This window comes from Littorina saxatilis, unplaced genomic scaffold (genome assembly GCF_037325665.1).
Source record: "Littorina saxatilis isolate snail1 unplaced genomic scaffold, US_GU_Lsax_2.0 scaffold_315, whole genome shotgun sequence".
Classification (NCBI taxonomy): domain Eukaryota; kingdom Metazoa; phylum Mollusca; class Gastropoda; order Littorinimorpha; family Littorinidae; genus Littorina; species Littorina saxatilis.
The window spans coordinates 29,057-46,917 of NW_027128149.1; the positions used below are offsets into that span (position 1 = coordinate 29,057).

General features: G+C 39.6%; 1 protein-coding gene across 1 annotated transcript in view; it reads right to left on the reverse strand.

Annotated features, from left to right (window-relative positions):
- LOC138956515 (uncharacterized) overlaps positions 1–17,375 on the reverse strand; it is a gene marked incomplete at its 3' end in the record, with an annotated part of 34,277 nt that extends 16,902 nt beyond the window's left edge. Inside the window, exons 1-2 of the mRNA XM_070327851.1 lie at positions 16,491–17,375; positions 8,332–8,424 (exon numbers count right to left, since the gene is read on the reverse strand). Of these exons, the coding sequence (XP_070183952.1) occupies positions 8,332–8,383 (52 nt within the window). The remainder of the gene's footprint in view (positions 1–8,331; positions 8,425–16,490) is intronic.
- Between the last annotated feature and the right edge of the window lie 486 nt (positions 17,376–17,861).

Here is a 17,861-nt window from a genome sequence, read left to right on the forward strand (position 1 = left end):
TTTTGTTTCCTTGTACTTTAGTGTCAGAGAACACAGAAACAAAGCATGTCCAGACCAAACTGACGAGATGCATCACATTTGTAAGCGATGTTTGTAAAGCAGAAACAGGGCTATTCGCTGTATTTTTTTTTTTTACCAGGAAGGTCCCGTTGCTGTCGATTTTGTGTCTGCTAACAGCACTGTCATTGTCTCGTACCTTTTTACACAAACTTACTCAAGAGTTTAACAGTCAGCGACCAAACTTACTCAAGAGTTTAACAGTCAGCGACCAAACTTACTCAAGAGTAACAGTCAGCGACCAAACTTACTCAAGAGTTTAACAGTCAGCGACCAAACTTACTCAAGAGTTTAACAGTCAGCGACCAAACTTACTCAAGAGTAACAGTCAGCGACCAAACTTACTCAAGAGTTTAACAGTCAGCGACCAAACTTACTCAAGAGTAACAGTCAGCGACCAAACTTACTCAAGAGTTTAACAGTCAGCGACCAAACTTACTCAAGAGAAACAGTCAGCGACCAAACTTACTCAAGAGTTTAACAGTCAGCGACCAAACTTACTCAAGAGTAACAGTCAGCGACCAAACTTACTCAAGAGTTTAACAGTCAGCGACCAAACTTACTCAAGAGTTTAACAGTCAGCGACCAAACTTACTCAAGAGTTTAACAGTCAGCGACCAAACTTACTCAAGAGTTTAACAGTCAGCGACCAAACTTACTCAAGAGTTTAACAGTCAGCGACCAAACTTACTCAAGAGTTTAACAGTCAGCGACCAAACTTACTCAAGAGTAACAGTCAGCGACCAAACTTACTCAAGAGTTTAACAGTCAGCGACCAAACTTACTCAAGAGTAACAGTCAGCGACCAAACTTACTCAAGAGTTTAACAGTCAGCGACCAAACTTACTCAAGAGTAACAGTCAGCGACCAAACTTACTCAAGAGTTTAACAGTCAGCGACCAAACTTACTCAAGAGTAACAGTCAGCGACCAAACTTACTCAAGAGTTTAACAGTCAGCGACCAAACTTACTCAAGAGTAACAGTCAGCGACCAAACTTACTCAAGAGTTTAACAGTCAGCGACCAAACTTACTCAAGAGTTTAACAGTCCGCGACCAAACTTACTCAAGAGTTTAACAGTCCGCGACCAAACTTACTCAAGAGTTTAACAGTCAGCGACCAAACTTACTCAAGAGTTTAACAGTCAGCGACCAAACTTACTCAAGAGTTTAACAGTCAGCGACCAAACTTACTCAAGAGTTTAACAGTCAGCGACCAAACTTACACAAGAGTTTAACAGTCAGCGACCAAACTTACTCAAGAGTTTAACAGTCAGCGACCAAACTTACTCAAGAGTTTAACAGTCAGCGACCAAACTTACTCAAGAGTAACAGTCAGCGACCAAACTTACTCAAGAGTAACAGTCAGCGACCAAACTTACTCAAGAGTAACAGTCAGCGACCAAACTTACTCAAGAGTTTAACAGTCAGCGACCAAACTTACTCAAGAGTTTAACAGTCAGCGACCAAACTTACTCAAGAGTTTAACAGTCAGCGACCAAACTTACTCAAGAGTAACAGTCAGCGACCAAACTTACTCAAGAGTTTAACAGTCAGCGACCAAACTTACTCAAGAGTTTAACAGTCAGCGACCAAACTTACTCAAGAGTAACAGTCAGCGACCAAACTGCAAAATGCAGACTGCCCTTCTCCTTCATGAAAATGTAAATCTCCACAAAAGAAGGGCCGTAACTCCGTTTCAAAAAGACCAAAAGATCCCACTTTTGCCTTACACATTCTTCAAACCTGATTGCACACCTTGTGGTTTCTTGTTCCCTAACCCAAACCTGATTGCACACCTTGTGGTTTCTTGTTCCCTAACCCAAACCTGATTGCACACCTTGTGGTTTCTTGTTCCCTAACCCAAACCTGATTGCACACCTTGTGGTTTCTTGTTCCCTAACCCAAACCTGATTGCACACCTTGTGGTTTCTTGTTCCCTAACCCAAACCTGATTGCACACCTTGTGGTTTCTTGTTCCCTAACCCAAACCTGATTGCACACCTTGTGGTTTCTTGTTAAACCCTCTTTGAAAATCAGAATTTTTGCGAACAAGTTTTACTGCACCCAGGACCTCAAAAAAGCCGTCAAATCAGAGCTCAAAAGCAATCGCAAATAAGATCACCTTAAGGCCTCTTCTGATTGGCTTAGGCACTTATGACTCTGCATCAATGTAGGACGAGAGTAGGTCTAATGACTGCCGTATTTTGGGCCAGATACGCAAAACAGTTTCTGCGAAAATCACATTTGATCCTTTTGTCTGGATCATACCTCGTATGTACTGATTTTGTTTATAAAAGTTAAAATGATTTTGAATTATTTTTAAAAATTATTTGATTGATTTAGGGAACATTTGAAAAATGATCATATTAATTTTGTGAATTATTGTATTTCAAATACCAAAATGACCATTGGGAAATTTAAATATGGGAACATGTTAGATTTGGGTGTATTATTGCAATTTGAGTTGAACATTAGGAGTAAATTCATAGTATGAATCGTTTTTGTTAACACCATATTAGTTTCTTAGTAAAATGTGTGTCTTTTCGATGTTACAAGTGTTTTCTGCCTGTGTGCAAAACAAGTAACAAATATAAATCATCAACTTTCGACATAGTTTGCCAGAGCCATGCATTTGCAATCTTCTAGTTTTTTAAATGTTGTTTTGTTTGCTTGTTTTGCTTTGGTTTTTGTTGTTGTTGCTTGTTCATGTTTGTGTATTCCTGACCCTAACCGGGCGAAGTCGGCTGCACGAAGCTCTTGTTCTAAATGTCCAATAAGGGCAGGAGCTACTTTCAAATACACCTTCTTTAACCCTAACCCTAACCCACCTTCTTTTTCTTCCAAGTCATCTGACCACAACATTCATAAAACAGAACTGTTTGTGTTCAAATGTGGTGTGCTTTTGCTTCAATGTATGTAGAATAATAGTATATGATAAAAAAAAAAAAAAATGTGCTCTTAGATTGACTAAATAAAAATTATTAAATGAAAAATAAAATTAATTATGGATGACCAGATAATTTGAAAACTGTTTATTAGAATGATTTGGAATTTTGCAGACATTTATAAGACATACTTCGAGATGTTTTGTTCGAAAAGATAAGCTCTAGGAAGGACAGTTAAAGAGATACACATTTTCGATGTTTTGAGACATTTTGTTCCCACATAGAAAAACAATATCTAAAAGTTGTTCGAACTAATCAAAGATAAACATCTTATACACGTGTAATCCAATTTTAGTTTAAATATGGGGAGTAGTTTTGAAATTAGACTGTCATCCATGAAGTAACATGATTCCATTCATCGCATTTCTTAATTTTTATTTAATAGTTCTTGCAAAGTCAATTTAGAAATAATCTTTAATTTTATCATGTACTATTATTTTTGATACATTGCAGCAAATGCACACCAACTTTTAGTGCAAACAATTTTGTTTTAAGAATGTTGTGGTGAAATGAAAAAAGGGTGTATTTTGATGGTAGCTCCTGCCCTTGGTCTTCACAATGTCTTCTTTGGGCTCAAGTAAGGAAGGCTTTAAAGGGCTCAAGTAAGGAAGGCTTTAAAGGGCTCAAGTAAGGAAGGCTTTAAAGGGCTCAAGTAAGGAGGGCTTTAAAGGGCTCAAGTAAGGAAGGCTTTAAAGGGTTCAAGTAAGGAAGGGTTTAAAGGGCTCAAGTAAGGAAGGGTTTAAAGGGTTCAAGTAAGGAAGGGTTTAAAGGGCTCAAGTAAGGAAGGGTTTAAAGGGCTCAAGTAAGGAGGGCTTTAAAGGGCCCAAGTAAGGAAGGCTTTAAAGGGCTCAAGTAAGGAAGGCTTTAAAGGGCTCAAGTAAGGAAGGGTTTAAAGGGCTCAAGTAAGGAAGGCTTTAAAGGGCTCAAGTAAGGAAGGCTTTAAAGGGTTCAAGTAAGGAAGGGTTTAAAGGGCTCAAGTAAGGAAGGGTTTAAAGGGCTCAAGTAAGGAAGGCTTTAAAGGGCTCAAGTAAGGAAGGCTTTAAAGGGCTCAAGTAAGGAAGGCTTTAAAGGGCTCAAGTAAGGAAGGCTTTAAAGGGCCCAAGTAAGGAAGGCCTTAAAGGGCTCAAGTAAGGAAGGCTTTAAAGGGCTCAAGTAAGGAAGGCTTTAAAGGGCCCAAGTAAGGAAGGCTTTAAAGGGCCCAAGTAAGGAAGGCTTTAAAGGGCTCAAGTAAGGAAGTCTTTAAAGGGCTCAAGTAAGGAGGGCTTTAAAGGGCCCAAGTAAGGAGGGCTTTAAAGGGCTCAAGTAAGGAAGGCTTTAAAGGGCTCAAGTGAGGAAGGCTTTAAAGGGCTCAAGTAAGGAAGGCTTTAAAGGGCTCAAGTAAGGAAGGCTTTAAAGGGCTCATGTAAGGAAGGCTTTAAAGGGCCCAAGTAAGGAAGGCTTTAAAGGGCTCAAGTAAGGAAGGCTTTAAAGGGCTCAAGTAAGGAAGGCTTTAAAGGGCTCAAGTAAGGAAGGCTTTAAAGGGCCCAAGTAAGGAAGGCTTTAAAGGGCTCAAGTAAGGAAGGCTTTAAAGGGCTCAAGTAAGGAAGGCTTTAAAGGGCTCAAGTAAGGAAGGCTTTAAAGGGCTCAAGTAAAGAAGAAAGGGCTCAAGTAAGGAAGGGTTTAAAGGGCTCAAGTAAGGAAGGCTTTAAAGGGCTCAAGTAAGGAAGGCTTTAAAGGGCCCAAGTAAGGAAGGCTTTAAAGGGCTCAAGTAAGGAAGGCTTTAAAGGGCTCAAGTAAGGAAGGCTTTAAAGGGCTCAAGTAAGGAAGGCTTTAAAGGGCCCAAGTAAGGAAGGCTTTAAAGGGCTCAAGTAAGGAATGGTTTAAAGGGCTCAAGTAAGGAAGGCTTTAAAGGGCTCAAGTAAGGAAGGCTTTAAAGGGCTCAAGTAAAGAAGAAAGGGCTCAAGTAAGGAAGGCTTTAAAGGGCTCAAGTAAGGAAGGCTTTAAAGGGCTCAAGTAAGGAAGGCTTTAAAGGGTTCAAGTAAGGAAGGGTTTAAAGGGCTCAAGTAAGGAAGGGTTTAAAGGGCTCAAGTAAGGAGGGCTTTAAAGGGCCCAAGTAAGGAAGGCTTTAAAGGGCTCAAGTAAGGAAGGCTTTAAAGGGCTCAAGTAAGGAAGGCTTTAAAGGGCTCAAGTAAGGAAGGCTTTAAAGGGCCCAAGTAAGGAAGGCCTTAAAGGGCTCAAGTAAGGAAGGGTTTAAAGGGTTCAAGTAAGGAAGGGTTTAAAGGGCTCAAGTAAGGAAGGGTTTAAAGGGCTCAAGTAAGGAGGGCTTTAAAGGGCCCAAGTAAGGAAGGGTTTAAAGGGCTCAAGTAAGGAAGGGTTTAAAGGGCTCAAGTAAGGAGGGCTTTAAAGGGTTCAAGTAAGGAAGGGTTTAAAGGGCTCAAGTAAGGAAGGGTTTAAAGGGACCAAGTAAGGAAGGCTTTAAAGGGCCCAAGTAAGGAAGGGTTTAAAGGGCTCAAGTAAGGAAGGCTTTAAAGGGCTCAAGTAAGGAAGGCTTTAAAGGGCTCAAGTAAGGAAGGCTTTAAAGGGCTCAAGTAAGGAAGGCTTTAAAGGGCTCAAGTAAGGAAGGCTTTAAAGGGCTCAAGTAAAGAAGAAAGGGCTCAAGTAAGGAAGGCTTTAAAGGGCTCAAGTAAGGAAGGCTTTAAAGGGCTCAAGTAAGGAAGGCTTTAAAGGGTTCAAGTAAGGAAGGGTTTAAAGGGCTCAAGTAAGGAAGGGTTTAAAGGGCTCAAGTAAGGAGGGCTTTAAAGGGCCCAAGTAAGGAAGGCTTTAAAGGGCTCAAGTAAGGAAGGCTTTAAAGGGCTCAAGTAAGGAAGGCTTTAAAGGGCTCAAGTAAGGAAGGCTTTAAAGGGCTCAAGTAAGGAAGGCTTTAAAGGGCCCAAGTAAGGAAGGGTTTAAAGGGCTCAAGTAAGGAGGGCTTTAAAGGGTTCAAGTAAGGAAGGGTTTAAAGGGCTCAAGTAAGGAAGGGTTTAAAGGGCTCAAGTAAGGAGGGCTTTAAAGGGCCCAAGTAAGGAAGGGTTTAAAGCGCTCAAGTAAGGAAGGGTTTAAAGGGCTCAAGTAAGGAGGGCTTTAAAGGGCCCAAGTAAGGAAGGGTTTAAAGGGACCAAGTAAGGAAGGCTTTAAAGGGCTCAAGTAAGGAAGACTTTAAAGGGCTCAAGTAAGGAAGGGTTTAAAGGGCTCAAGTAAGGAAGGCTTTAAAGGGCCCAAGTAAGGAAGGCTTTAAAGGGCCCAAGTAAGGAAGGCTTTAAAGGGCTCAAGTAAGGAAGGGTTTAAAGGGTTCAAGTAAGGAAGGGTTTAAAGGGCTCAAGTAAGGAAGGGTTTAAAGGGCTCAAGTAAGGAGGGCTTTAAAGGGCCCAAGTAAGGAAGGGTTTAAAGGGACCAAGTAAGGAAGGCTTTAAAGGGCTCAAGTAAGGAAGGCTTTAAAGGGCCCAAGTAAGGAAGGCTTTAAAGGGCCCAAGTAAGGAAGGCTTTAAAGGGCCCAAGTAAGGAAGACTTTAAAGGGCTCAAGTAAGGAAGGCTTTAAAGGGCCCAAGTAAGGAAGGCTTTAAAGGGCTCAAGTAAGGAAGGCTTTAAAGGGCTCAAGTAAGGAAGGCTTTAAAGGGCTCAAGTAAGGAAGGCTTTAAAGGGCCCAAGTAAGGAAGGCTTTAAAGGGCCCAAGTAAGGAAGGCTTTAAAGGGCTCAAGTAAGGAGGGCTTTAAAGGGCTCAAGTAAGGAAGGCTTTAAAGGGCTCAAGTAAGGAAGGCTTTAAAGGGCTCAAGTAAGGAAGGCTTTAAAGGAAAAAGAGAAGCAAGACAAAGAAACAAATGACATGATGCGTCGTGTGCCTGAGTGGACACACCATAGCTATACATTTATATCTTGTTTGTTTGTTCGTTCATGGGCTGACACTCCCACGGCTTTTACGTGTATGACCGTTTTTACCCCGCCATTTAGTAGGCAGCCATACGCCGCTTTCGGAGGAAGCATGCTTGGTATTTTGGTGTTTCTATAACCCACCGAACTCTGACATGGATTACAGGATCTTTTTCGTGCGCACTTGGTCTTGTGCTTGCGTGTACACACGGGGGTGTTCGGACACCGAGGAGAGTCTGCACACAAAGTTGACCCTGAGAAATAAATCTCTCGCCGAACGTGGGGACGAACTCACGCTGACAGCGGCCAACTGGATACAAATCCAGCGCGCTACCGACTGAGCTACATCCCCGCCCTACACACACATACATTTATATCTATATCTATGGACTCACCATAGCTATACATTTATATCTGTATCTATGGACTCACCCTAGCTATACATTTAAATCTATATCTATGGACTCACCCTAGCTAACCCTTTATATCTATATCTATGGACTCACCCTAGCTATACATTTCTATCTGTATCTATGGACTCACCATAGCTATACATTTATATCTATATCTATGGACTCACCATAGCTATACATTTATATCTGTATCTATGGACACACCATAGCTATACATTTATATCTATATCTATGGACTCACCCTAGCTATACATTTATATCTATATCTATGGACTCACCATAGCTATACATTTATATCTGTATCTATGGACTCACCCTAGCTATACATTTATATCTATATCTTTGGACTCACCATAGCTATACATTTATATCTGTATCTATTGACTCACCCTAGCTATACATTTATATCTATATCTATGGACTCACCCTAGCTATACATTTATATCTGTATCTATGGACTCACCATAGCTATACATTTATATCTGTATCTATTGACTCACCCTAGCTATACATTTATATCTATAACTATGGACTCACCATAGCTATACATTTATATCTGTATCTATGGACTCACCATAGCTATACATTTATATCTGTATCTATGGACTCACCATAGCTATACATTTATATCTGTATCTATGGACTCACCATAGCTATACATTTATATCTATAGACTACCGTCGCTCTTCACAGCAGGCTCTGCAGAGTTGTTGGCCGTTGAGTGCAAGCTATTTATAGCTCGCAGGCTAGACACCTGTGTATTGTAGAGTTCTGTTTGTGATGGGGTCTGACGGCTGCTGTCTCTCTGTATGTTCTTGGTTTCCTTTGCGTAATGAAAACAGTTTTTATAGGGCTAAAAAATTAGCCTTAACATTCTCAATCTTGTTTGATTGGACTTCGCCTCCAAAGGTGGTTGTTGTGTTTCGACACTCGGTTACATTTACTAATATGGACTCACCATAGCTACATACCTATATTTATATATTCTAACTCACCATAGCTATATATTTATATTTATATATATTGACTCACCCATTAACACAGCAGCGATGACAGCTAACATTCCTTGTGTACAGTGCGCCATCGCGGATCCCACCTTTGACCTGGCAAGGATGGTTCCTCTTGCTGCACATTAACATATCATTAACATATCATTCTAGTGACTCGGATCTATAGCATCAACAGATCAAATATGAAAGTTAAATAATTTTTGACAGTTGAAGCAAATTAAACATTAAATCAAAGTTTAAAAAATAAAATAATATCAAAGTCAATGAAAAGTCTTAAACAAGTATGCCAGGAACTAAATTATTCTGAATCCACGCCTAGTTAATGTCATGACATTGTCAATTTCCAGCGGGGGAAATAGTGAAGGAAATAAACACTTGACGGGGCGTGCTATCTAGTCAGTAAATCCGCAACACTCTCATCGCCACACACACACACACACACACACATGCTCACCCTTTCACTCTCCCTCTCTTTTTTTCTTTCTCTCTCTCTCTCTCTCTCTCTCCCTCTCTCTCTCTCTCTCTCTCTCTCTCCCTCTCTCTCTCTTTTACTCTCCCTCTATTTTTTTCTCTCTCTCTCTCTGCACCACTCTCACACGTGCAAACACAACCAGGAACAAGCTGGCTATAGTACACAGACACACACACCACACACACACACACACACACACACACACACACACACACACACACACACATACATACATACATACATATATACACACACATACACACACACACACCCACACATACAATCACACACACACACACACACACACACACACATTTACACACACACACTCTCTCTCTCTCTCTCTCTCTCTCTCTCTCTCTCTCTCTCTCTCTCTCCCTACCGCTCACACATGTGCACACACAACTAGGAACAAGCTGACGAGAGCACAGAACGATGGTAGCTGAACAGTGTGCATGTTTTGGCCTTATAATAATATATCATCATCATCATCATCATCATCATCATCATCATCATCATCATCATCATCATCATCATCATCATCATCATCATCATCATCATCATACAATACACGTATCGGCAGCATCATACGCTTGTGCCTGTTGTGATAAGATTGTTAAGAGTAAGGTGGTTATACAACTGCTGTTTGAAAGTGGTTGTTTTGCTAAGGGATCTCTCTCTCTCTCTCTCTCTCTCTCTCTCTCTCTCTCTCTCTCTCTCTCTCTCTCTCTCTCTCCGAGTCTTGTGCACACACAACCAGGAACAAGCTGGCTAGAGTACACACACACACACACACACACACTCACACCCACGCACGCACGCACGCACGCACACACAGAAACACACACACACACACACACACTCTCTCTGTCTCTGTCTCTCTCTGTCTCTCTTTCTCTCTCTCTCTCTCTCTCTCTCTCTCTCTCTCTCTCTCTCTCTCTTTCTCTCTCTCTCATGAGGAATTCACGTCAATTTATGAGATTAAACACCCCTGTTCCTCGGATTGACCTGTTTAAGTCCAGTCAAGTTAGTGTATTCAGGTAGCAGTCTCTGGAACTCTTCCAACATTGCTGAGACAAACTACCAGCACTGATAGTTTTAAGAGCAGATATTTGTCTTATGTAATGAAGTCAAAGTAAATGATATTTACAATCTTAAATGGTATTAATTGTTTGTATTAAACATGCCCCTCTCCTCTTTATTGGTATAATGTACACAAACCCTGTTCGGATGAAGGGACTTAAAAACCAACCACTATTTAGATGTGTGATGATCTTAGCAATGTCTTGCTTGTTCGATTGATTTTCTTTATCATGTAATGTATGGATTAGAGCATGACGTTGAGAAAGTGCAAGCTGCACTATACCACTTCATTCACATCAATTAACTCGCAATTTACCTCAATGCAATGCATTTTGTGTACATATCTATAATGTGTTTTCACTTCAGTTTTCTGTTAAAATGTAGAGTTTTAGTTTTTCTATTTACTATTTTTACATTTAGTCAAGTTTTGACTAAATGTTTTAACATCGAGGGGGAATCGAAACGAGGGTCGTGGTGTATGTGTGTGCGTGTGTGCGTGCGTGTGTGCGTGCGTGTGTGCGTGCGTGTAGAGCGATTCAGACCAAACTACTGGACCGATCTTTATGAAATTTGACATGAGAGTTTCTGGGTATGATATCCCCGAACGTTTTTTTCCTTTTTTTCGATAAATGTCTTTGATGACGTCATATCCGGCTTTTCGTGAAAGTTGAGGCGGCACTGTAACGCTCTCATTTTTCAACCAAATTGGTTGAAATTTTGATCAAGTAGTCTTCGACAAAGCCCGGACTTCGGTATTGCATTTCAGCTTGGTGGCTTAAAAATTAATTAATGACTTTGGTCATTAAAAATCTGAAAATTGTAAAAAAAAAAAATTTTTCTAAAACGATCCAAATTTACGTTCATCTTATTTTCCATCATTTGCTGATTCCAAAAACATATAAATATGTTATATTCGGATTAAAAACAAGCTCTGAAAATTAAATATATAAAAATTATTATCAAAATTAAATTTTTGAAATCAATTTAAAAACACTTTCATCTTATTCCTTGTCGGTTCCTGATTCCAAAAACATATAGATATGATATGTTTGGATTAAAAACACGCTCAGAAAGTTAAAACAAAGAGAGGTACAGAAAAGCGTGCTATCCTTCTCAGCGCAAGTACTACCCCGCTCTTCCTGTCAATTTTACTGCCTTTGCCGTGCGCGGTGGACTGACGATGCTACGAGTATACGGTCTTGCTGCGTTGCATTGCGCTCAGTTTCATTCAATGAGTTCGACAGCTACTTGACTAAATGTTGTATTTTCGCCTTACACGACTTGTTTATTTTGTATTTTTATTTCATTTTTGTAGTTAGTCCCTCTTTAGGGCGAGGGCTGGATGTAAAAAAGCAGACCACTGCTTAATCTACTACCCTCATAAAATAAAGAATTGTCATTGTCATTGTCATTGTCTCTCTCTCTCTGTTTTCACCGCTCACACATGTGCACATACAACCATGAACAAGCTGACTAGAGCGCAGAACGATTGCAGCTGAACACTGTGTGCATGTTTTGGCCTTATAATAATAAAAATCATCATCATCATCATCATCATCATCATCATCATCATCATCATCATCATCATCATCATCATCATCATCATCATCATCATCATCATCATACAATACAAGTATTGGCAGCATCATACGCTTGTGCCTGTTGTGCTAAGATTGTTAAGAGTAAGGTGGTTATACAACAGCTGTTAGAAAGTGGTTGTTGTACTAAGGTGATCGAGATGAATTTTTCTGCGAGTTCGAAGATATGATTAATGACCTCCAGATGCGCAACTGACACTCACACCCTCTATCCAACAAGTTTCTGGAACTGTTTAGATAAGCAGTAGTATGGTGGTATCTCTGATTACTGGACCGAGAAAAAAGGGGAAGTCACTGTTTCGTTCACTTTCGTGTCTTCGTGTGAAATTGAAGAAGGCCTGTAATAATTAGCCTGTGGGCATAGGGAAGCTGGGTGTTGATAACTAATGATAACAATATTAGCCTGTGGGCATAGGGAAGCTGGGTGTTGATAACTAATGATAACATAGCCTGTGGGCATAGGGAAGCTGGGTGTTGATAACTAATGATAACATAGCCTGTGGGCATAGGGAAGCTGGGTGTTGATAACTAATGATAACAAGCTGGGTGTTGATAACTAATGATACAGACGTGGAGGAACGAGTCGCTGTAGCACATAGCAGACATTCTTTCAAAACTGCGGCTTTAAGGTAAAGGTGTTTATACAACTGTTTGAAAGTGGTTGTTAAGTAAGATTGTTAAGATAAAGGTGTTTATACAACTGCTGTTTGAAAGTGGTTGTTGTACTAAGGTTGTTAAAAGTAATGTGTTTATACAACTGCTGTTTGAAAGTGGTTGTTGTAGTAAGGCTGTTAAGAGTAAGGTGTTTATACAACAGCTGTTTGAAAGTGGTTGTTAAGTAAGATTGTTAAGAGTAAGGTGTTTATACAACAGCTGTTTGAAAGTGGTTGTTGTAGTAAGGTTGTTAAGAGTAATGTGTTTATACAACTGCTGTTTGAAAGTGGTTGTTGTACTAAGGTTGTTAAGAGTAAGGTGTTTATGTGAACAGCTCAGATCATGGGTAATTTTAACACCTTCACATTTAAATGCTTATTTTATAGCCATCCATTGAATTGAGAAGAAAACAAAGCATACTAAACTGCTAAGCATGAATCAAACAATAAGAAAATAAAAAGAACCAACAGCATCGTTTTGTATGTGTGGGTAGTAAACACGTTTTATTTACAAAACACGGCGGAAAATGGCGACAAATTTGTTGCACAGCGACAGGTCACTTTCTTCAACCAAGGCCAGTACTTTCATACATGACAAAGGAAAGCAAATATGGCCTGAATAATAAAGTTATAGTGTTCCTTTGCGTGTCTGAGTGATAAACTGTTTTAACCAACTATCTTCTGAAACGTAATTGCACTCAGCAGATTTGTCTTCCGCTCATAACTTTCGTGTCACACGGTCTTTGCGACAAACAGATAGATCGCATTCTCGCAGAAAATCATTGACAACACAGACCAGTCATTTTTAGCATTGCATTTGGGAAGGGCTACTATTATAGTGTGTTTTAAGAAAGAAAAACATTACACGACCAAATGAGTTTTCGTGTCACAGCGTTATGGGCGTGAGATTGTTTAGACTTTTTGTTCTCACACTGTAGCAAAATCATTGACAACACAGACAAGTCAGTTTTAGCATAGACATTGGGAAAGGCTACTATTATAGTGTGTTTTAGGAAAGAAAAACATTATAGTATCGGCAGAACATGACCAAATCATGACAAATGAGTTTGCGTTTTGGGCGTTATGGGCGTTTTTTCACACTGCAGATCATATCTCAAAAACTACGGAGTGGATCTTTATGAAATTTGATGTGGATATTTTTGACTGGATTTTCTCATAGAAGGTTTTTCCGTTTATTGATAGGACAGTTTTATGACGTCATATGTTACTGTTTGCCAAAAGGTCGAGGCAGCACTTTCACAGTTACAGTTTTTCATCAATTTGATCGAATTTCTTATCACACAATCTCAGATCTAGGCCGGATTATGGGATTGCATTTCAGTTTGGTCACTTAAAGTTTTGTTATTGAAATGTTTGTTCGAAATATGTCATTTTTTCAAATTTTTAAAAACTAATATTTGAAACAAAAAATTTATATTGGTGTATTCCCTATTGCGTCCTGTATCTAAAACTATATAGTTTTGTTGTTTTGTATTGATAATTATGCTTAAAAATCAAGAAAACCGATAAATAACCACTATCTTTATTTATGAAAAAAGACACTTAACAAGAGGCGAAGCCATCAAGGCTCACGTAAGAAATCGACAAACAGTAACACAAACTCAATCACACACACACACACACACACACACACACACACACACACACACACACACACACACAGAAAGAGCATAGGTGAAACTGTGCAAGAAAGCGAGACACTAGATCTAGATCTGTCTGTCTGCATGATTGTAGCCTACGGCTTACAAGGACACGACTGCCAACTAGTCTCGGCGCGCTCAAAATAATAATGACCGAGACTGTCAGTACTTCCTTCGCGTGACGTCTAACCCTCTTACGTCATAATGTGACGTCAATGTAATGTGACGTCTTCAAATGTTAGAGTTTCTACCACAGACATACACACGCACAGACGCACGCACGCACGCACGCACAGACAGACAAAGTTACGATCGCATAGGCTACACTTACGTGAGCCAAAAACAACTTCTATCTATTCCTTACCATTTTCTGATTCCAAATATATATAGTTTCATGGTGTTTGACGTTGAAAATAGGCTAAAACTTAACAAACTCGGATCGTTGAATGGAAATTATACTTCCAAGCTCCGTGCAGCTGACAACATGATAAAAACACGTCATTTCAAGTGTGGAACACGCTCATGACGTCATACTGAAAGGTGATGAATTATGGCTTCACCTTGCGATGTTTCATTTCAAACATGGTAACATTTTTAAAGGGGTTTCTTTCTCAGATTTCTGTTTGCCCTCTGTCTGTCTCTCTATGTCTCCGTCTGTCTGACTGATTCAATTAAATGTGTAATTACTTAGTTTTGCAAAAGTCAAACTAAGTAGGATATACCTAATTGATTCAGGTCTCTAGATTCTTATTGTAAAATTGTGAGTTTTATTCAAAACAAATTTAATTGGTGTTTTAAACTCAATAATGGGGCATGCTGTGATGAGTAGAAGAATGTGTGCTTACGAGCAGAAAAAGCCCATCAAAGTCAAGAATCGTGTTTTTCTTTTTCTATTTTCACCTTGTAGCTTCATACAGACACTAAGCAACAGTGTAGTTCCACTTCCAGTGCAATATCTTGTACTTTAATTTTGACCATCTGTGTAACACTTTATTGACCCATGATCTGAGCTGTTCACACATACAACAGCTGTTTGAAAGTGGTTGTTGTATTAAGGTTGTAAAGAGTAAGGTGTTTATACAACAATGAAAGTGGTTGTTGTAGTAAGGTTGTTAAGAGTAATGTGTTTATACAACTGCTGTTTGAAAGTGGTTGTTGTACTAAGGTTGTTAAGAGTAAGGTGTTTATACAACAGCTGTTTGAAAGTGGTTGTTGTACTAAGGTTGTTAAGAGTAAGGTGTTTATACAACAGCTGTTTGAAAGTGGTTGTTGTAGTAAGGTTGTTAAGAGTAATGTGTTTATACAACTGCTGTTTGAAAGTGGTTGTTGTACTAAGGTTGTTGGTGTTTATATAACAGCTGTTTGAAAGTGGTTGATGTGATAAGATTGTTAAGAGAAAGGTGTTTATACAACTGCTGTTTGAAAGTGGTTGTTGTACTAAGGTTGTTGGTGTTTATATAACAGCTGTTTGAAAGTGGTTGTTGTGCTAAGATTGTTAAGATAAAGGTGTTTATACAACTGCTGTTTGAAAGTGGTTGTTGTACTAAGGTTGTTGGTGTTTATATAACAGCTGTTTGAAAGTGGTTGTTGTGCTAAGGTTGTTAAGAGAAAGGTGTTTATACAACTGCTGTTTGAAAGTGGTTGTTGTGCTAAGGTTGTTAAGAGAAAGGTGTTTATACAACTGCTGTTTGAAAGTGGTTGTTGTGCTAAGATTGTTAAAAGTAAGCGGGACATAATTTCACACTGATGATCCTTTAAACGGCAAAATAGTCTAAAACAAACCATAGTTAGAAACAAGCCATAGTCTAACCCAAGCCATAGTTAGAAAAAAGCCTTTTTTTCTTTATTTATTTGGTGTTTATCGCGACGGGGAAAGGGGGAAGATGGGATAGAGCCACTTGTCAATTGTTTCTTGTTCACAAAAGCACAAATCAAAAATTTGCTCCAGGGGCTTGCAACGTAGTACAATATATGACCTTACTGGGAGAATGCAAGTTTTCAGTACAAAGGACTTAACTTGACTAAAATCTTTACAAACATTGACTATATTCTATACAAGAAACACTTAACTAGGGTAAAAGGAGAAACAGAATCCGTTAGTCGCCTCTTACGACATGCTGGGGAGCATCGGGTAAATTCTTCCCCCTAACCCGCGGGGGGTAGAAACAAGCCATAGTCTAACACAAGCCATAGTCTGAAACAAGCCCTAGTCTGAAACAAGCCCTAGTCTGAAACAAGCCTGAGTTTGAAGAAAGCCATAGTTTGAAGAAAGCCATAGTTTGAGGCAAGCCATAGTCTGAAACAAGCCATTGTTTCAAGAAAGCCATATTTGAAGCAAGCCATAGTTTGAAGCAAGCCATAGACTAAAACAAATCAATGGGTGAAAATGGTTGGAGAACCTTATTGAAACATATCTGTCTCTTGACTTTTTAATCAGAGGCTGTAAAAGCCTCGTTGTGAGAGATCTTTAACATCCATACTGCTTTTTTGAGTTCCAACTGGAGAGTGAGAGAGAGTGAAAGAGAGAGAGAGAGAGAGAGAGAGAGAGAGAAAGAAAGAGATAGATAGAGAGAGAGAGAGAGAGAGAGTAGGGGGGGGAGGGAGAGAAAGAGCTAGAGAGAAACACATACAGTTAAAATTAAGAAATAAAGAAAAATAAATATGGAGTAAAAAATTACAGAGCAAACGAAACAAAAGTGATTCACAAATGTTACCGTTTAGTTGAAGAAACTCCTCAAAGTCGACCAGTTGTATTCAGTTCACAAATGTTACCGTTTAGTTGAAGAAACTCCTCAAAGTCGACCAGTTGTATTCAGTTCACAAATGTTACCGTTTAGTTGAAGAAACTCCTCAAAGTCGACCAGTTGTATTCAGTTCACAAATGTTACCGTTTAGTTGAAGAAACTCCTCAAAGTCGACCAGTTGTATTCAGTTCACAAATGTTACCGTTTAGTTGAAGAAACTCCTCAAAGTCGACCAGTTGTATTCAGTTCACAAATGTTACCGTTTAGTTGAAGAAACTCCTCAAAGTCGACCAGTTGTATTCAGTTCACAAATGTTACCGTTTAGTTGAAGAAACTCCTCAAAGTCGACCAGTTGTATTCAGTTCACAAATGTTACCGTTTAGTTGAAGAAACTCCTCAAAGTCGACCAGTTGTATTCAGTTCACTATGCACAGTCTGTGCTCTGTGCACGTTTTATGGACTGTTCTAACTGTACAGCAAGCTTTATACTTCCTAATTGTGACGGAACGCCGACCAGTTGTATCCAGTTTACTATGCACTGTCTGTGTACGTTAATGGACTGTTGTTACTAGGCAGCAAGCTTTATACTTCCTAATTGTGATGGAATAGGGATCAGAAGATTCCATGCATCATAAGTCCCGGGCCTGTAGTGTGTGAACTGACACCCTGCCCACAGCCGGCCTCTGTTCCCAATCAGGAAGTGACGTCAGCAACCGACGCCTGTCCATCCAAAGTGCGCAACGGACGCCAATGTTTAAGAGCATGAGACATGTCGTTATAGCCTAACTTTAAAAAGACCCCTAACCCTAACCCTAACCCTTGACCTACTTAACAATAAAAAAGCCTTGACCTACTTAAAATGACAAGAGCCTTGACCTACTTAAATACCTTGACCTACAAAACAAGAAAGAAAGAAAGAAAGAAAGAAAAAGAAAGAAAGAAAGAAAGAAGGAAACAAAAAACAAAAAAACCTGACCTCGTAATGGAACAAATGCCTGTGAAAAGTTGAGATAGTGGTCCAAGGGAAGCAACTCCTGTCAAAAAACATGTAAAAAAAAGCCGTAATTAGCTCTCCTAAATAAAAAAACGCTCGCGCTGGACCCGAGTACTCTTCAGACTGGCTCGCTCCCCCATTATGAAAGTTTTTGTCTTGTGCACGTTTAAGACCAAGTGATTGCTCTGTGTGAATTACAGGCATTCCCTTTGCTATATATAAGTACATTGCATGCGAGCCGAGAATGTGCGTGGTGACTGGCCTTTCTCTTTTATTTGATCACAGTGAAAAATATACTGCCGACACTCTTCATAACTGGTGAACTGGTGGCCCACGAAGTTCTTTTA